The sequence below is a fragment of the Jaculus jaculus genome, chromosome 13, assembly GCF_020740685.1.
Source record: "Jaculus jaculus isolate mJacJac1 chromosome 13, mJacJac1.mat.Y.cur, whole genome shotgun sequence".
NCBI lineage: Eukaryota > Metazoa > Chordata > Mammalia > Rodentia > Dipodidae > Jaculus > Jaculus jaculus.
In genome coordinates this window covers 54,066,467-54,088,343 of record NC_059114.1, presented here as the reverse complement: position 1 = coordinate 54,088,343, position 21,877 = coordinate 54,066,467, and the positions used below count along the sequence as shown (strand labels likewise).

Below are 21,877 nucleotides of genomic sequence, written 5' to 3'. Positions count from 1 at the left end.
CTACTAAGATAGTGATCTAATGCACATTTGATTTCTTTTTCAACACAAAAGCCTTTTTTGGACAAACACTGTCAGTGATGGAGAAGAGACACAGTATTCTATATAGAAGTAAAGGGAAAATGTTTATTTTTCTCCCCTTTAAATGTTAAGGCATTTCAAACCTCAAGTCTCTCTGTGAAAAGAACTGAACTGTGAGGAATCAATAATTAAAACATACATGGCTGGCAGGTCAGAGTTGGCCCCAACAGACCTTAACCATCAAAGAGACCACCTTGATTCTTGATTAGACAAGGCAATCAGACAGGCCTAATTAAAGCTAACACCTTTACAATTGCTGTGCTGTGAAGGGATTAATTTGTCAATTATTTTTAAGCTGATTGCAGTTCATATCACAGAAGTAGACAGCTTCCTTCATCCTTTAGATAAATAAATGATTAACCTAAGAACCACAACTTATAGGTAGCTTTATTTAAAATCTTTATGGAACACGTGGGCATTTTCAGACACATCAATATTTCATTTTTACTGAGTAAGCTATACCAAGCTAAGTCCACCAGAACGTACTTGTGATAAACAGTTTTGAGCATTCCTCTTGATGTTCATTATTGAACAAGATCAGGATCATCAGACAAAGGAAAAGAACAGACCAAAATAAACATCAAGCCCTTGCTGTCTGCTTTGAAAGCTTAGTAGTGTGACAATCACTTGGTTGTCTGCACTTCTCTGGAATAAGATGGTGCCTATTAGGTGATTTGAAAGCTATGACAGGCTATCATTTTGGCTTAATACTAAGAATTGATATGGTTATACCATGCTGATGATATTTAATCTTTCTCATATTCTTTCTGAGACAAGGTTCTCCTATGTAACCCAGGCTTGTCTTGAAGTCACAATCTGTTAACCTCAAAAATCCCAAGAACTAGGGCTATAGGTTTTGAACACCATGCCTGACTGTCAAGATTTACTTATATAATCCTACTTGCACTTCATTTAGAATTAGACTCCCCAACATAAAAAGCTAAAAGTACTTATATCAAAGGATCTGTTATAATGATTAAATGTAATAATATACCTGGCTTCCTAAAAGCTCTCTACTATTACAGCAGGCTGTCAATACAGGGTTATTGAATGCAAAAGTTAACTATTGATGTTACATAAGCCGATTCTCTACAGTACGAATCAATGTTATTTCACCTCTAAAATATCTCAGAAACAAACCTTTATAACATTGGTTGCAATCTTCAAACTGCAATAATCACAGGGAAAGAAGTGCTTCTTGGGTGGGACAAATATATTACAAAAATTATTTAAAAAATTGGCAGCAGTAAATGGTTTCTGAAAGTGCAAGGATCAAAAACAATTCAAAATCAACACATAATGCACCTGGGGCATTTCTGGCACCACGTGCCTGTGTTCCAGGGCCTGACTTCACTGCAGCCTTGGTTCTGAACACATTCTGTGCACTTTGCACCGTGCATACGGTCATGCTGTGCACCACCAAAGATCACTGCCTGCTGGGACACTTCAGCTCAGATTAGACTATTCTAATTTGTGAACTACCTGTTCTTATTATACATACAGTTTTAGGCTCCTATAGAAACATTATTGTTTGGTTGTAGGAAACAATGCTTTTTAAATTTTTCTACCATCATACCTTGGCATATAGGTATTAAATTAGTATATATTTGGATTATACTATGTTAGAATGTTTGCTTTTTAATTTTTCCGTTTGTGTTGCTGACTTAAGTTTCATTAAACAAATGTTAAATGAACTTTAGATTGGAAATGAAACAAAATTTTCAAAATTTTCTGAAATAATATACTTCTTAGATATACTTCTGCCATTTTGAACTACATATTAATTCAAAGCTGCATTCTCAGCATTGGTGATTATAAAAAGTTGATCAACTCTGGAAAACTTAAATGAAGCTCTATATCCTATAGTAGCAAATATTCAGGTTTCATCCTTTACATAAAAATAGCCAGATGTGGTGGCACACGCTTTTAATTCCAGCATTCAGGAGACAGAGGGAGGAGGATCACTGTGAGTTCAAGGCCACCCTGAAACTACATTGCAAATTCTAGAGCAAGATACTACCTCAAAAGCAAACAAGATTCCCCCCAAATAAACAATCCCCATCTCATTACTATGCAAAATTGCTTTAGTCTTTAATAAATGGCAGGGGTGTATGTATGTATATCTAACAATTTTTTAAAAAAATAAACTTATTAAGAATTACCAATAAATATTTGTATACTGACAAGTAGACACCTATATACCAGGGTTCATGTTGAAACTTCTCTGGCCAAAAGGGATTGTGAGTGCAATAGAGTCCTGCTCTATGAGAGTCACTAGAACTTTTCTTACTACATACCTATAGTCAGGTAATTTTTCCTTTCTTTTAACTACTGTTTTCTACACTGCAGCTATATCACCTTTCCCCTCTGCCATGAGCATGCCATGCAGGCTTCTTTAAGAGAACTAAAGTCACTGAGTCAGAGAGAACACCTTTGCCAACGAGGCACCTGAAGTCCAGGCCACTTAGCACTGAAGGATCTACGAACTCAGACTCAACAGAAAAGGATTTAGAAGACAAACATTTAAGCCTAACATTAAAACAGGACTATTCTACAGAATATCTTTTCTAATCTATATATGGTCAGTACACAGTTTTATACATAGTGTTGGCAGGCAATTTGTTTCAGAAAGCAAATTTTTAAAAACAGAAAATAGCTCTCTGTGATAAGTTTTCCAGAAAAGAGGTACATAATTCACTCTAATAAAATATGATGCATGAAAATATGGCCTTATGAAGTATCTAATTTAGGCAATAACCTTTCACTTTAGCAAATATTTTCATGATAGGGTTAGTTTATTTTGTTAGGTCCCTTAATGTATATCCTCTGATTTACTAAAATTCTATTTATTTATTTCTATTGCATAAAGCAAGGCACACCAGTACTTGAGAATAGAGAGGAGGTGCTATGTTAACTCACTGGTTTTCACAGCTTATGGGTAATAGATAACACATTGGCTCTGTATAGCCATATCCAAAATGGCTACAGTGGTCTTCTGTGGATATAATGTGTCTTCTAAGCAACCCTTTTGTTAATTGTGCCCTGTAAATCATAGAAGACAAAGCAGATGGAAACAAATGTTCCCTTTTAGAGTTTTGTAGGAAAGAAGTTATTCAGGGGAAATGCGTATGTTCACAATAGGGAAGGTTTTATTTTATATTTTATACTGTGATATAACATGACAAATTTTACATTAAAGTTATATTCATTTGCTCTTCAGAAGTACAAATTATGCTCACCTCTTCTTTGTATAAACTCTAAGTGCTTTGTTGCTATAGAGGAGCTTAGTGTAAGGCACCAGGAGGGTCCAAATCATTCTAAGCCTTGGGCCTCCATACACATTTCTGCAGACATTTTGTCATGTGCAACTCCACTTGCTAGGATGAAAGGAATATTGTCTGTCCAAATTATCAAATACATCTAATATTAAAAGGGAGAAAAAGATATCTTTTAATTTCTCTATGATTCCTGGTTTTCTGTATTCATTTCTTTTTTCTTCTGCTGGAAACTATCAATGGCAAGTTTTCTAGTACACATGAAATTTGACAAATGAAGTGTATCTTACTAAAGAAATATGCAGAGGTGTTATTTGAAGAAATTACTGTGATTAAAGAAAGAAAAGCATGTGCCACAGGTTTTTTTTTTTAAGTACATATAAGATTGGATTTTATAGTTCTCTCTAAAGACTATATAACCATAATTTACATTTTCAAAATTATTATAACTCTTTTTAAGGTAGTAGCAATTTGTCTCGTATTTTAATCTATTTTGAGTTAACATCTATTAGCACTTTTTGGAAATGTAAGGAAAATTGCTATGCTAATTAAGGTAAATCATACCACAGTTTTGTTATATTGCTGTTGGTGGTGCTGTGAAGGGGTGAAGAGAACCTTCAGCATTCCAGATTTTCGGTTTCAAACAGCCAATCTAGAGTATCTCACATTCCTCACCTCCTCATCAGTATGTACCACAATTTCCAGATAAGTGTGAACCTAGTCCAGAATCACCTTTTCATTGATAATTCCTAATAAAAAAATATAAGTACTGATGAAAATTGCTGAAGAAACCATTTATGTTAAGTGTTTCTCATTTTCTCATTAGCTCACATTATCAAACAGGTCATGGTTCTTATTGACAGTAGAACCAAGAAACCTAGTATTGGAATATATTCAGTCATATGTAGGAATAAAGCACTAAAATGATTTGTTCTTTAATGGAAAAGGTTCTAGCCTGGTTTAAAATATCAATGTTAAAATGTATTGTATTATTTCCAGACTGGTTATTGACAACTCTTTTTTTTTTCAGTCCTACATACTAGGATATATTCTCACACTACTAGAATATGGCCTTCATGGGCCAGTTTCTTAATTTTGTTCACTTCCAGAATACCATGTGGAGCATACCTAGCACATAGCATATACATGATAATTATTTGTTGGCTATATAATTACAGGCATTGTTTAGTGAAATTATTTTGAGCAAATGAAATGGTGACATTGCATCAGAAACTGTGGAGGTTAAGTACACCTTAATCCCAGATGATTCCATTTACAAGGTAGCAGTTTCTTTTTTAAAATATTTATTTATTTGACAGAGAAAGAGGGAGGGAAGAAGGAAAAGAGAGAGAGAGAAAAAGAGAGAGAGAGAGAGGGAGGGAGAGAATGGGCATACTAGGGCTTCTAGCCACTGTAAACAAACTCCAGACACATGTTCCCTCTTGTGCATCTGGCTAACGTGGGTCCTGGGGAATCTAACCTGGGTCCTTTGGTTTTGCAGGCAAATGCCTTAACCACTAAGCTATCCCTCTAGCCCCCAGGTTCATGTTTACTGTGACTCTTTGGGTTACTACTTTTTTCTGTTTGTCATAACTAGATACCTCTTTACAGATACACTTTCCTTGGAGTTCCCAATAATCTTCCATATAAGAACAAATCAGCTTATAATGGTGGTGTAAGAATTTTTACTGGGTCACATGGCTGTCAGGCAGCTGTCATGAAGTGACTGAGCTCTAATTTTGATTAAAGATGGTAACCCTCCTCATTGTATATCAGTAACTTACTATACTGGATGTGTAAATGGGGAGACATGTCAATAGTTTCAGATGTTAAGTAGGATTCTCAAGCTTTGAAAAATCTCCACAGTTTGCAGGATTGGGATTTTATCTGGTAGGGAATAATCAAGCTCTTTTGTCAATTCAGCATGAGAAAATACTTGAAAATTTTTGTTAGTTTTCACTCTGATGAGCAATAAGGCAATAATAAAATTATATCTCTATTCTAGTAAGGATGAAGGAAGATGATTTGTTAGTTTTCACTCTGATGAGCAATAAGGCAATAATAAAATTATATCTCTATTCTAGTAAGGATGAAGGAAGATGAGTAGGGAACACCATTCAATGAGTATCTACTATTTTCCAGGCATCTAGACACTAATATCCCACAAAAGAGATGAACTATGGCTCAGACAGACTTGGTAGTTCTCACAGGATCAGACAGTGAGTAATAGCAGCTAGAGCTTGAATTCAGGATCCCAATACATGATGCTGTCCACACTAAACCACACTTCACTGGGTAACACTGTATGATGGAAGAAGTGTCAGATTGGTTCTTAGCTACCCATCTGTCCAGGAAAATGCTTACTGATATTCTTTTACTAACATTAAAAACAAAGATTCCACTTGGCTTGTTAATAGTTTCAAAGACCTTGACAATGTTTAATAAATGGTTATTGTATGAGAATGTAAATGATAATGAATCTCATTGGCCTGCAATGATTCTGTTATAGAGCTGTGATTGAACTGTAGTTACTTGAGGCTTCTATGGAGTGTTATGGAGACAGGATGAACAAGAGCCTTTTGACAGGGACAAATATGACTATGCCAGAATCTACAATGTTTTCACCCAGCAAAATATTTCCCCATGTTTCAGAAATTTCGGAGCAAGATGGATATGAGATGTGGTCCCTGCCCTCTTGGGGCTTATGTCCCAATAGAAAAAGCAATTACAACAGCAACAGCACAAATTGAGAAATGCTTTCTGGGCAGATGCACATTGCCATAAAAAGAAAACACTTAACAGGTACCTAGTGTTCCCTAGGAGTGTAGGAAAGGGCTTTCCAGAAGAGAGTATATTTGAGTGGACTTCCAGGCACAAGGGATCAGTCTGTGTATTCCATGCATTGAGTGTGTGTGTGTGTGTGTGTGTGTACACATATACATACATGTTATATGGAGAAGAAAGGAAATAAGGATCAAGAACAGAACTGATCAATCTTTTAACTCTGTCAACTATGGTGTGCCTCTTTTTTCATCCAACAAACTCGAGTGTGTACCTAAAGTAAGACTTGTTTCAAACAGCTCTCTGCTTTGAGGAGGTGAGAGAAAAAGAAAAAGGTACTTCTCTGCGCAGGTGGGAAAAGTAAGATGCCCACAGTACATCTGTGAATGTGTTACAAATAGCATACTCAGCTCTTGCCTCCTAATTCAGGATTCTCATCCTCATGCTGGTCTGTCACTTTCTGCAGATTCCCTGGGTAATGTCACTCAATGCTAACAGCCCCAGGGGCTATCTCCAGGCTGCCTGAAAGCAGTGTTGTCTCTGGGACAGTAGGCCAGGGACTCTGTTTTTGTTTCCTGGCTCTTGGGAAATTATCTTGGATATTCCTGAAACCTAGTATTCACCAGGTGCTAGCAAAAACCTGTGGACAATGCATACTCAGATTAACCCACCCCACTGAATTTTCACCTAATGGCCACAGGCTCCAAGATGGGTGCCTATTAAAGAAGATAATTTACTTGAGGTTAAGTACTACCCCAAATTTGCATGTCATCAGAGTGTAGTTTAACATCCTTCAAGTAAGACACCAAGATTTTTTTTTTAACCTTGATGCTGGGGATTAAACTCAGGGTTTCATGCACATTGATAAATAATCTACCACAGAACTACATCCTCAGCTCTAGGAGGGTAAAGCAGCAGTTACCCCCCACTCCAACCCACTGGCCATTCTTCCAGGATCCTCCACAGCCAACAACAGCACTGGATCTCTGTGGGCCTGCATTGTCTTTTATGAATGCGTTACCCTCCTTTTGCAGAGGGATTCTCCATGCCGTGCTTGGATGGCAGGCTATGTTTACCTAAGGTTTCCCTTAGGATAGAGTGGAAAATTAGCAATCTCACACTACTTGAACAACTCTTACCTTTATCTTCAGTACTGAGGCCAAACTCTCTAGCTCAGAGTCTTGATCTCCTTCTCTCTCCTCAACTTCACATTCCTTTCCTACCCTCTCTTTCTCATTCTAAAGGCCCCTGCCAGAAATCCCACAGTGACCTGTACATAACCAATGAATGATATACAGCTCATGATGTGGGATGGATTAAATTGTGTCTGTCACAAGGAACATGACAAGAATACAGTGACTGTATTAAAATTACTTGAAAAGCTCTTTAAAACCCCAGTGCCCAGGCCATCTCCCAGGGAATTAAGACAGTCTTGGTGCAGGGATCCACATTTGGAAGCTCCAAGGAGATTCACATATATAGCTCAGGTTAGGACCTACTGTTCTAAGGCTGAGGGAAATGCTCTCAGAGGACACAGGCAATTCGGCCCTTGGAAACTGAAGGCAAGCTTTAAAGGGGATAAGCACCATTCCCCTTCTCATGAACCTGTCTACATCAAACTCGCTCAGGAGGGCTTGAGGAGAGAAACTGTTGTGCCTATAGCTTATTAGTCTGTCTATTTCAAATATCCATCATTGCCTGAAACAAAGACTTACTCTGTGCACCAGTACAGAAATACTGGCAGGCAGCCTTAGATCTCTAGTTGGGCACAATTAAAGAAGGCCACCATCTGGCCTTCCCAATAACTAATGGAAAGCAAAGAAAAAAAATCCTCGAAATTTAGTTTTCATAGGAACCTAGCGCTTCTTCAGGGGAACATGCATGATGTGGGAGAAGGCCCTGAAGACTATTTAATACAGTGCTTCCTTTTTAAAATTCGTGTGTGTGTGTGTGTGTGTGTGTGTGTGTGTGTGTGCACATGTGTGCAGATCAGAGGACAACCCTGGGGGTTCTCTCATTTCTCATGAATGCCGTCCACCTCTTTTTGAGATAATGCCTCATTGTCATGAATCACCAATTAGGCTAGACTGGCTGGCCCACAAGCCCCAGGAATGCTTCTGTCTCTGCCCCTCTGGAATGGTATTTTAAGAGCACGACACCACATCTGACATTTTTATATGAATTTTGGGAACTGAACTCAGGTCCCCATGCTTGCAAGTCAAGCAGTTTCCTGACTGAGTTATCTTTCCACTCCCGTTTAATACATTTTTTTTTAAGTTAAATATCCCATTGGAGCTTGATAGCCACCTGCCCAACATAGGAGTCAGCTGATTATAGCACAGCCATGTTGTGCTATGCCTCACATGCAAATCTCTTATATAGTCTGGAGTCTTCAAGCACAGGGGGAAAAAAAAGAAGGGGAAGAGAGGGAGAGAGAATATGAATTACTTACTTTTGGGTGGCCAAAATAAAAATAAAACCCCACAAAAAGCCCTCATCTAAAAATCCCAAGGCTTAGAGATACAGAGAATGCACTGAACCTGACAGAGGCAGGCCCATAAATTCAGTCAATTCTGTTGAATGCGGTCATTCCATCTCAGCCTCTGTGATGACTGGAAGTTTTATGCTCTGTCAATAGCACAACAGGCTTGGCTTCACGCTGTGTCTTTCTCATGGAATGTATGTTGCCTGTTAACACTAGCACTGCTTCTATTCACTTGAATTAGCACAGCAGCAAAGAGCCTGGGAGATGGGGATCACAGAACCATCCTGCAGTGTTAAGTGAGAACTGGGGTTCACTAACCTGAAGAGATTAGTGTGACAGGAAGTCCAGAAACAAGACTGTCAGAGAAAAAAAATTAGTGATATGTTTATACCCTGTATTACCAAGCAATCCTCCACCTAGAAGATGTTTCGAGCTGAGCACAAGCTCCAGGTAGAGTACTTCCTTAGTGTTGCTGAGGCACACACCACTGCCTGTAGACTTGATCTACTGCTCAGAGCACAAGAAAACCAAAATGGGAGTGGGATGCCAGGATGGAGAAAACCACTAAGGGGTGTCACACGTGCTATTTCAAATGGTTCAGCCAAAGTTAGCTATTTGAAAAAACCCTGGACCCTAATAAGATAATTAACATAGTCTCAGAATGATAAATTCAGTATATTTATGGAGCACATCTGGGTATTTCTAAAGTAAACTCCTGAAGTTGAAAACATACTGAGGAGGAAAACTCTCTGAACTAAAAAAAAAAAAAAAAAGTTTACTTTCATGTCCAATGGCTTTCTTTTTTTTTTTTTAATTTTTATTTATTTTATTTGAGAGCGACAGACACAGAGAGAGAGAGAGACAGATAGAGGGAGAGAGAGAGAATGGGTGCGCCAGGGCTTCCAGCCTCTGCAAACGAACTCCAGACGCGTGCGCCCCCTTGTGCATCTGGCTAACGTGGGACCTGGGGAACCGAGCCTCGAACCGGCGTCCTTAGGCTTCACAGGCAAGCGCTTAACCGCTAAGCCATCTCTCCAGCCCCCCAATGGCTTTCTTGATTTCAGTTTTTATTCCTTCTCTTTTCCTTCCTTCCTTCCTTCCTTCCTTCCTTCCTTCCTTCCTTCCTTCCTTCCTTCCTTCCTTCCTTCTTTCCTCCCTTCCTCCCTCCCTTCTTCCCTTTCTTTTCTTTCTTCCTTTTTTTTTTTCCAGGTAGGGTCTTGCTCTAGCCTAGGCTGACTTGAAATTCACTATGTAGTCTCAGGCTGGCCTCAAACTCATAGTGACCTTCCCACCTCTGCTTCTGAAGTGCTGAGAGTAAAGGCATATGCCACCACTCCCAGGTCAGTTTTTATTCTCTTACATAAGAACCAAGGCAGTGGTAATCACCAAGTTGCCATCTGATTAAAAAAAACTTTTTCTAGAACTGTAGCCTCCATCAGGTATAATGTATGGATTTGACCTGTTTTCTAAAATGAATTTATCTTCACAAACATATTCTGCAGCATCAATACAATCAGTATATTTACGTATTAGAAATCTGAAAATATGTGATATTTTGTGGTTGTAGGAAGTAGATTTCAAATAAACTGAACAATAAAGAGCTGTTCTGATTGAAGAGAATGCAAGTGACAAATACTATGATAATCTAGGGCTGGAGGGATGGCTTAGTGGTTAAGCATTTGCCTACAAAGCCAAAGGACCCAGTTTTGGTTCCCTAGGACCCACGTTAGCCAGATGCACAAGGGGGCACATGAGTCTGGAGTTCGTTTGCAGTGGCTGTAGGCCCTGGAGTGCCCATTCTCTCTCTCTCTCTCTTTCTCTGCCAAATAAATAAAAATAAAATATTTTAAAAAGTATTATGGTAATCTAATATAGGTATATAGATACATAAATAAAGATATCTAATATATAGGTAGTCTAATCTATCCATCCATCTATCCACTCACTCAGCATCTTACTATATAGTTATCTACCAACTGGTGTATGCCTGAAAATGTCCAAACCCTGATAAAATAACACAGAACTTGTATTCTAATGAGGAGAAGGAGCATGACAAAGATAAGGAAAAAAAATTACAATATGATAAGAACTACCTACCATAACAAATAAGAGCTAATGTCCAATGCTTACATCATATGGGGAAGTTTATACAAATAACTCACCTTCCCTCTTTCTATCCTAGCAGATAAGATGCTGTTGTGATTTCTACTTTACAGGAGGAAACAAGTGCAGAGAGAGGCAGGAGACATAGGTGGAGAAGAGTTAGCAGGGTGATGCTACGGAACATGCATGAATAAAAGCACTCGACGATGGAGGGGGTGACTACATATATACAGCCTCCAAAAGATAGAGAAAAAAGGAGACAGGGAGGTGACCACTACAGTTGGGGACACTGGGGACCCTGAAGAGAGCAGCACCAGGGCCACAGTGCAGATTAAAACCTATTATGAGTGGTGAGAAAGTCAGGGAAACTTCCTGAACAGTCACTATCACAAATGCAACAGCAGACTGGTAGAAGAAAGGACTATGGAGGGACATGGCTAGGTGCTGAGGGAAAATCAGTGGGAAGGTTCTTGCTCAGGAGAAACATATTTTTGTACATCCATTAACAAAACAAAACAAAACAAAACAATGGCCACCTCACAACATTTTAGTTGCTTTTCTGTTTTTTTCAAGAGGCCGTAGGTTCCATGTCACCTACCACAGTGACTGAAGTATAATAATCTATACAATGGACACTGCTGAATGCTGAGGTTGAGTCTCTTCCTTTCCAACCTGCAGGAGTCCCTGAGTCCCACAGGCCAGTGTGGCCATCCGTATTTGTACTCAATCAAGTGCTGGGGAACTGCCATTACCTTTGTATTTTGAAATTTAAAAAAGTGATCCCATCACCTCATTCTTTTATAATGAGTAAAGGCAAATTAAAGTGTCCAGGTGATTCCTGACTCCAGGCAATGATGCTGGGCAAATTCTACTCTCTCTATAGTGTTTGAGGAACAGTAGGCTCACTCCTTCCCACCCTGTGGAAAATAAGCTAGCAATGTCAAAATATATAAACCCCATAACAGTAGTGAGTAAAACACAAGCCGCTCCTTACAGCATATCTCACAAGTTCTACCAGATGCCGATTTTCCTGAAGGAAAAAACAAAACACACACACACACACACACACACACACACGGTTGGTCTGGATGCATGCTGACAGGCTGTTTGATTTTGAGTAGCAGGTCTTTATTCAAAACAAAACAAATATGGAAATAAGCAATCCCTGAGACCTATTGGTTTCTAGGTTTCTTCTTCATCTGTAAATTTTACTGTGATTTCTTGCAATCTAATGACAGAAGAAAAACCTTTTATTACGTTTAAGAATTACTGCTCAGATCTTGGGAGGCTGCCTTTCCTTTGAAAGAACTTAGCATGTGAATTTATATTCATGGCTAGAATATTATAACCCTATGCAGGCATGTAAGTACACATAAATAATAACAAAGTGATAATGAAGTAAATAGTTATTGAGCATTTACCCTGTGCCTAAATTTAGGCTATGTGGTTTATTCCAATAGTTCAATTAATCTTGTCATGACCCTCTGTGCAATAAATATTACTATTATGTTCATTTTCAGTTGAATCTTACTTGATTCTGAGGTGTTTAGAAATTAAGTTGCCTCAAGTCCACAGATGGTTAAGCTGGCAGAGGTAGAAACCTAGAAGTGTGGTGCTGGGCTTACCAGTTCAGCCTATTCCATCAAGACCCATGCTAGTGCCTGTGGCTTGACTTAAAAAAGGAAAGGTGTTTCCAGTTATCCTTAGCAGTGCAGGTGACTAGGGGCTGGAAGAAAAGGAGATGGCAGCACCTGACTACAATGGAGCTGAGAGGTAACCTCTGAATTTCAGCTGATAGGCTTTTCCCTATTTCAATTACCAGGAATAATCAGGAGAGGGTTGTAAAAATGTGTTTTAAAGTGCTCCTGTGTGAAAATCACCTGCAGAAACTGTTTTATCAGCAAAAGGAACAAGATGCTGATGCTTCAAGTAAAGGACTTCAGTTCAGATTTTAGAGGCCCGGACGCCTTCCAGCACTTTTTATCACCCCTTCTCTTGGCACACAGGCCCAGCATGGTGGCTGTGTGGTGATCCTTGCATCGCTCTGCGCCGACATTACACAGTCTGGTCTAGTCAGACCACTCCTGCTTCACTAGGACAGAATGTCGAGGTTTTCTCCAGCTTATTTTCTCTGACATGGCACTAATTTTAAAGCTGAAGCTTTGGTTAAGGGCAATCTGAAAACAGCTGTGCATATGTGGCAGGTAAGGGGGGAACCCCTGCAGGAATACACTTTGTTTCATGGCTGAATTGCTACCAAAACAGTCCTGGACACAGTACCCCACAAATTACTTTTCTCTTGAACTGATTTTCCCAGTTAGTTCTGTATATTAGTTACAGAGTCCTGTATTATTTTCCCCATAGGGCTTTCCTGCTCACAATTCCTAAACAAGCTGATAAAAACTCCATTTTCTTCACAGAAATATTTTGGTTGTTGAGGCTTTCTCTTACCATAATTACTTCCTGAGAAATGCAGCTCAGTGGTCACATTTTCCTGAATATTTTTACATTAAGTTGAGCACATACAACTTGGCCCTTGATATAAGGTTGTAAACCAGGGCTGACTGGTTTCCATTACTCGCTTTCCATATTAGCTTCCCATTGATTTGATCAAATAAAATCTCTCTGCCATTTAAATAAGGAACTCTGTGTGAAAACTAGGATTTCTTATGTCCCAGAGAATATAACAAACAATACTGATGAAAAGAAATCACCTATTTCACTCTTCAACTAAGAATTTCAAGCATTGGGCAGATGAGGAAGAAGGTCTTGGAAGATTTGATGAGAAATGAATTAATTTTATTATTTTCATGGTGTGGCTCAATAGTCATCAGGTCTCCACAGAGGCCCTGGCCTGAAGGAAGCTAGATCATCAATGGGGTCACACAGAGGCAGCTCTCCTCTCTGATCTTTGCTGGATGGACTCTTTACGCCCGTGCAATTCTAATTTATGTCAACTAGAAATCAAAGAAATTCCAAGAGGCTTTGGTCATAGCACATTGGGTGGATCTTTCACATCCTATGTGCAAGCATATTCCCTGAGTATCAGGCCCTCACAGCCTTCCAGACACCTCCACTAGCCCAGGAGACATTCCCAGCACAAGGGCAGCAAGCTGCTGAAGGCCAAGGGGAGCAGCCTTGGGTATGAATCCAGGTACGCGTTCTCCTTCTTTGCAGGAACATAAGAAGTAAGCACTTTAAGCAAAAGCTTTGCCAAGACTGGCTCCCTCAATAACGCTCTTTAATGATACCCCAGACGCTGGCATTTTCAAATCAAATGAACAGTGTGTAAAATTAGTTCTGCATGAAGTTAAAAAAATAGAAAGTGAAAGGGAGCTTTTAAAAGCTCCAGCATTTCTCCATCCAACTGCTTTTCACAAGGGTTTGGCATTTGAGAATTGCTACGTTTATGATGTTATTCACTGCTCATAATTCAGGCCTGTGTCTCCAAACTTCGGTATTAACACACACTGCAGAGATTTCCCAAACCAGCCAGGCTGCCCCTGGCGAGGTCTGGTTTCTCAGCCAATGCCATGCCACTGCGCTCCCTGTCTTCTCATCAACCTTGTTCCCCCAAACATTTTTCATTAACCTTGAACATTTCATTTCCATTTGCCCTATAGCTTTCTCATGAAAATGTTTTGTTCTTTTTAGTTTTATTCTTCATCCAAGCTGCCTTGTAAGAAATGAAGGAAACATCATAAGAAACAGAACTATAGAGAGCCTGGAATTCGCTGAAGCTGTGAAAACAATTCCTATGACCAAAGCTACTACCGGCTGTGGAAGCCAGCGTAAACATATCACTTTTATTAGAATCCCATTGATTACACAAGCATTTTTAAGCAAATCACCAAATAAATGTGAGTCAAATTGATAGGTGATTTCAGGTCAGACCTAATTCACAGGGTCAAGTAAGCCTTTGAACAGTCTTTAAGAATATAAGCTCACCCCAACTCATCAAAGCAGTCTCACACAGCGCTTTCTTCTTTTGGTTCTTACAATGTACTAAAGTTTAGGAGATTACGTGGCCCTGGCTTCAAAACCTTTTAACATGCTTATCCATCCAGAATCGGAAAAGCTACTCAAACTGGGACTTCTTAATGCACTTCCTAACTTTACAACTGCATGGGGAAGGTCACATTTGTTGACAGCCTGAGGATCCCTCCTTAGGAATTAGCAATGGTACAGCCAAACAATTAGTGCATTTAGCTTAGACATTATTTGATAATGCAAGTACACCCTCCTTTAGCTGTGAAGAAAATATTTAATGTTTCTCATGTGCTCTCTGCTTGACCAAGGGGGCGAAGGAAAAATAAGAGGTAGAGAAGGAGAAGAAAAGGAGGGGGGAAGGGAGTACGAGATTGATTTTTCTACAACAAATAAAAGCTATCTTATTATTCCTGCAACTCCTCACAAGCTGCAGTGAGAAAAAAAAAATCACGAGTTTAATGAAATATAGCCTTCAAACCTTAGTGACCCCAAATAAAATTTACTCCATGTAAAGAAAATGCAACTAGACTTCACTATTTCTCAGAATGACAGGATCCCAGAGCATCAGTGGAGAGACCTCACAAACCAATATGTCCCCAGCTTATCTGGCTTAGGGATCCCATGGAAACCATTTTTGACCAGGAGATTGTGTGGATGGTAGGATCTCATGCCTCTCAGTTGACTCCAGTTGAGGGGAAGAAAGGTGTGGGAACCTCAATCTAATGAATTTTATTAGAGGTTATCAGATTTGATTGAGGTATAGAGGCAAGAATGATAGGTCCTGACACTTAGTAAAGCATGTGGCCACTCGTGATCACAGACTGAGGTAAGGTACACAGTGACTCTTCTCTACACCTTAATCCTAGTTTTCCTATTTATTACTTCTATTCTTCTTTTTTGTTATGATTTTATTTTCCCCTGCACATGTCAACAGTCATATTCAACTCTTTCCTCATCTCTGTGCCTGAAAGAGATAGATTAGTAAGGGCTGGAGAGATGGCTTAGCGGTTAAGCGCTTGCCTGTGAAGCCTAAGGACCCCGGTTCGAGGCTCGGTTCCCCAGGTCCCACGTTAGCCAGATGCACAAGGGGGCGCACGAGTCTGGAGTTCGTTTGCAGAGGCTGGAAGCCCTGGCGTGCCCATTCTCTCTCTCCCTCTATCTGTCTTTCTCTCTGTGTCTGTCGTTCTCAAATAAATAAATAAAAAATTTAAAAAAAAAGAGATAGATTAGTAACTTTATTAAAAATGAATACTGTTCTATGGAGGCATTTGTTTTCTTCAAAGTGTGCATGAACTTCAGTTACTGAGAACTTTGCATAGAAAATATTAATTTAAAATGGAGGTGATGAAAAACCATAAAGGTACCTTCTACAGTCTGAGCTTATTTTTCCCCCTAATTTCAATATTCTTCCAAAATGGAACAAGAGGCACATATGCATATTTTTCTCTCATTTGACAGCTCATGTAGAACAGTACAGGTTAATATAATGACATTAGTGATAATAATAGTAATACAGGGCATTTTGTAGATAATGGACATTATTCTAAGCATTTTACATATGTGAACTCATTTAAATGACTGCAATTCTATAAGCTAGGCACTAGTATATTCCTAATTTTACAAAGGAGGCAACAATCTTTGTCCAAGCTTATACAACTAATAAGTGTGTAAGTCCATGTAAATTCAAAACTGAACCCAAACTCTTGACTCCAAAAGACATGTCCTCATTACTAACTTTTTCTCTACTCAAATCTGTCTTTGGATACCATTATAATTTGGAAAGGTGGCTTAGCAGTTAAGGTGCTTGACTGTGAAGCTTAAAGACCCAGGTTCTATTCCCCAGAACCCAGACAAGCCAGATGCACATGGTAGCACATGTGTCTAGGGTTCATTTGCAATGGCTAGAGGCCTTGACACACTGTCTCTCTCTCTCTCTCTCTCTCCCTCAAATAAATAAAAATAAAATAAAATAGCCAGGCTTGGTTGTGCACGCTGTTCATCCCAGCATTAGGGAGGCAGAGGTAGGAGGATCACTGAGAGTTCAAGGCCACACTGAGACTACACAGTGAATTCCTGGTCAGCCTGAGCTAGAGTGTGATCCTACCTCAAAAAACCAAAAATAAAAAAAAATATATAGGCGAATGGCATCAAAACAAAACAAAAGTTGAATAGCTAGTTTAGTCTGGGTTTCTGTCCAATAGCACCCATGAGCAGGTCTTTCTGTGCTTTGCTCATACTTTGTGTGTCACTTGGAAGTGTCCTCAGTCCTCATGGAACCTGTTTGGTTTGGAGCTAACTTGAATCTCAGACAGCCAGACAGTAAGGCTGAGTGAGACTCTTGGGCTGGGCTGAACCACAGCAGGCTATGGCCAGATGGCACTGTATTAAAACCAGTAGGCACTCAGAAAAGTTCTTGTTGAACAGGCTACAGTCCTTAGGGATACTGCTGAGTAGAGTCCTCTTCATCTCCTTTCCCAATAATTTGCACTTAGGTAAAAAAAAGGACTCAAATTCCTTAACTCAAAATCAGCAACTACTGGTCAACAAGTATGTCTAGAACAATCTTCTGTACTAACAAGAACATAAAATGGTAAAAATCATCTCTGAGGGTGGAGCTGACCCCAACTCTAAGGAGGATGAGCTAGAATTATATTGATTCAGAGAATGACTGCTGACATAAATGTCAGAACGCATAAATTTTGGTGTCCTTGGTTAGACAGTACTCAGACAGCATTTCTTCCTACTAGTGGAAGCTGACAAGGTCTGCTGTTATTGTTTTATGTTTGTAGAGCATTTTGCTTACTGTAAACCATTTAACTTATTTTAACAGATGTCATTTTAAAGTGTCAGGGCTAGTAGCAGTGTTGGGTCAGCTAACAGTAAGTTCTGAGGGGGACTTGCAGCCTCTGGGTCTCAGTGTTGTTGCTAAGCTACAAAGTAAGTAGCTTTCTAGGCTGCTCTTAGAATATATAGTATAACCTCTAGAACATAACGAACTGGCAAAGGTCTAGGATAAGTTGGAACTTTAAAACAGTTTGAAAAACAAGACTATTATAAAAAAAAATGTCAAAACAGTCCATGAAAGAGGCTATTCTTCTTCCCCCAAACTACTTCCACTTAGAAAACGCATGCCCTTTGAGAGCTATTTGGTTGGGTATTTAGTTTCACACTTTTCCTAGATTTGTTCCTAATCACCACTTTAGAAGTAGCATGGATGTACAAATTGGAATAAGATGCCAGCACTTACTTAGCAAGTATTGTGAGACAGACCTTTTCAAAGCAAGCAGCCCCATGGCTGACGGCTGCCCCCAGCACTGTGCAAGGAATGCTGGAAATATTTTAAATGCCTAGGATGAATAGTCTTTAGCCAATACCTGGTATTTCTTAGTCTCCATTTTCTCACAATGCCAATGACTAATTAATACAGTTATCATGGGGAAAACATGGGAAGCACAAAGAGGAAAAGTCCCACATAGTGCCTAGTGTTCTATATAGATTCTTAACGTTTTTTTCCCTAGTCTGCTAAAGGCTCCAAGCACAGTAAAGCACCATTCTCAAACTCATGTTCACATCCTGGCTGGCTCCATGGGCCTTTGGCTTTGCCTCTGGAACCATGTCACATAATGTGATAGGAGAGGCATCTGATATGAGGGGAGATATAAATTTCTACATACCTCTTCAATGGCCTTTTCTTACTCCCAATGGCCAGAATACATACATGGTAAACATTAAATTACATGCTTATGAAAAAACAGTTTGGCATTGGTCTTTCCCCATTACAGTTCCAGGAAATTTGGAACTGAGAATAGAATTTTAAAGTTAAACCTTGCAAAGTGCAGTTCGCTATGCAACCTTTTAAATTATGATCCATGGACTTATGAATAGTATGCCAAAATCTAAAATGATCCCATGTGATTGCTATTTCATTCTTCTTAAGCACAAAATTCATTATTAAACAGAGATATGCAAAAATAATCTACAATTAGTTTAGCAAACCATGCCAAGAATGCAAAGCTATAACAGCGTGTGTACATATGTGTATACTGTTATGTATGCAGGGACACAGAAGGAAAAGGAATGCAATATCGAGTTATTTACTATATTGTTATGTAGAAAACATAGAAAACTCTTACTTTATCACATCTCATCAGCCCCAGATATCTCAGGGATTTGCTGCTTTGTGCAATCAGGGTGGCTCCTTGGTCTGTGATTTCTTTACACCATCCAACATCGACAGTCTCTATAGTCATGCTGTATCGCCCAATGGCTATCAGTGCTGAAAGAAAGGGAAGAGAGAAAGCATTAGTGTTAACAGTGTAAGGGATCTCTATCTGATTATGACTATTGCTCTCATTTCCTCACTAAATTTGTTCCTGAAATGCTCTGTGTAAATGAATGTTTTATAAACTAAATTAAATTTGAAATGCTTTAGGAAAGCTTGTCCTATGACAAACCCTTTTGTAAAGTGAATAATGTTTCCATAATTTCCCTTTCATGGATACAATCTTTTATTAGTTTTACCCATTGCAAGGTTACCAACACTTTCAAACATTCATACTTGCAGAAAAAATATGTTAAAATGAATGATATAGATATAGCACTGCAAAATCCCCAAGTACTAACTAAATTTTATTCAAGGTAATTTTAATTACTTTTAAAGGAAAAAAAACCCCACATAAACACCATTTTGAGGTATGTTATATTGCATGTGAATTCCTTTATGAATCAGCATAATTTTTTCCATCTGTCCTTGACCTGTAAAATGTAAAAGCATATAGTATTTTTCACATTAGTCCTTCCTGGGACTGTTGGGAATTAAGAGTATATTAAACATATAGTTGAATTTAATTGGTGCCATGCTAGAGTGCAGGAAAAGGAATGCCATTGGCTATGGTAAATTTCCTCATCATATCAGAAATCTTCCTTCTATTAACATATAAAATGGAGCCCATCATCTGAAAATTATGTCAGTATCTCCACTGTTCTTGATTATTTAGCACTGTACCACTACTAAAATGCAGACACTTGTCCCGTGATCTTCAATGTGCACTACGTTTCCTTGCACAGCTCCTTAACCTGTCATCCTGTTGGAGTAACCAATCAGTGAATGCAGACATGTGCTAGGGACTTCATTGAATAGGGGTGAACTTCTCTACATTTATGAAGCACAGAAACAGGCTTCAATACCTCTGGCTAGAATAAATCTGTGGTACATTGGTTTGTGAATAAAAACCCTGACAACAATGCCACAAGTACTAAAAAGGAAAACAGCATTGCCTGCTAGTTATTTCCTTCCTAAAACAGCATGGTTCCATTTCCATAACATTAAAGGTGTATGGTATTTCTAAAATATGCCCAAGATACTGATGAGAGCAGAGTGAATTCCTCCTGCTAATCAATGTAGCTCAGCAAAGATCACTTGGTAAAATCTCTTTGCTAATTCATTGGTATTTTTTTTTCCTGGAATGCTCTTGCCCATCCGTTGCAGTACCAAGACACTCCTAAGAAGCCAGACATTTAAGCTCATAAAACAATCATGATTATAGTGTTTTCCAGGATCAAGACCATGGAAAGAATTATCTTAAGTTCTTATTGCCATCAGTTTGTTAATGCTTTCATTTTTATACATGGCTAAGGTTTCTCACATGTGCATGCATGCGTGTGTATGTAGTAGGAGCAGTATCCCAGGTTAATCCCCTTGTTGTCTCTGACATGAGAAAATCATTGTTATCTCTGGTACGGTTATAACATTCATTGGTTATGATATCCTGAAGAACTCCTGTGATCACTGAGTTAAGAGATACATAAAAAAAAAATCCCTTTAGTACAAAGCACTCAAACTGTGATTTTAGAAGATGACAAAGCACAGGTTTCAGGAAGGCCCGAGACCAGCAGACTGTGGCAGAGCTATTTTATGAAGGGCTAAGGTTAGAACATGAAAGCAAGGAACAAGGTAAATCACATGAAATGTGACACGTTTACAGGTCACTTTATAAATAGTCAATAGCCACAGATTGACTCATTGTTCGAATCGCTCATGTATGGACCTTTCCTTTGCTTTTTTATATCTTGCCTACATTAAAATATACGATAAAATGACACCTAATGAGGAATCAAAGCATTTAGTTTGTGTTTTGACTTAATTCTATCTGCTAAAGTTAGAATTAAACTTTATCATTCCTTAACTCATTCATTTATTCAATCAAAACCTCATTTGTGCTAAAGCATTATTTCCCTGCTGAGCTCTTACATAAAAATGTGTGGCACATTATGTGATTTAACCCTCCCATGTAATCTTATGAAGTCTTTTTGCTATTTCCCCTATAAAGATCAGGAAACTGAGTCACACAGATTTTGAATAACTTTCCTAATGTTACAAGATAAATAGGTAAGAATAATTTTTCAGCTCTCATCCCCTTCTACATGTCAGATATACTAAAATAGAACCATGGGGCCAGGCTTATTCTACTGACTGCATTCCCATGGTAGAACTGCTGTGAGACATGGTGAGCACGGAAATGGTGATACATTTAGCTCAGAAGCTGGTGGAGTGGAGGTGAAGTTGGGTGGGGTTGAATGGAAAAGCCAAATAGCCAGTAAACAATTATGAGATAATGCCCGTCCTCCATCTCTTCTATTCCTAAGTCCATCTCACCTTCAAGATCTCAATTCAAAGATCAGATAGATGCTCAGAATTGATCAACTGGACATTTACTGCAACAGGGAATGCCACTTATTTGCTTACGTTTTTATGGCCCACCTGTCACATGAGGGCAAGCTCCCATTCACTGTTATAAGCTTGGTACCCAGTACAGACTAGGTTTTTAAAAATATTAGTTGAATATGTCAATGACTGTTGCTTCTCCATCATAGTGATGTCCTCAGAGAAGAGCTAAGCCAGGTCTTGAAGGAAGAGCCAGGATTCTCCAGTAAAACAAAGAGCAGTGGCAAATTTGATGGGTGAAGTATTAACACACGTGAAAGTTGAAAGATGAGAAAGGGCAGGAGAACTGTGGATCATTCCACATGGGTAAAGTAACAAGCTCAAAGAGGTGGCAGATTCCTTCCAGATGTGTTCAGTGAATGATGCATGACAATGGGGCAGACATAAAGCACACAGCAGAAAAACAGTAACGAAAAATCCAGCAGCATACTTAGCACCATG

At 38.9% G+C, this 21,877-nt stretch overlaps 1 protein-coding gene across 1 annotated transcript in view; it reads right to left on the bottom strand.

The window, feature by feature from the left end:
- Fbxl17 (F-box and leucine rich repeat protein 17) overlaps positions 1-21,877 on the bottom strand; it is a 485,368-nt gene that overhangs the window by 3,090 nt on the left and 460,401 nt on the right. Inside the window, exon 8 of the mRNA XM_045132854.1 lies at positions 18,846-18,988. Coding sequence (XP_044988789.1) covers positions 18,846-18,988 — 143 coding nt within the window. The remainder of the gene's footprint in view (positions 1-18,845; positions 18,989-21,877) is intronic.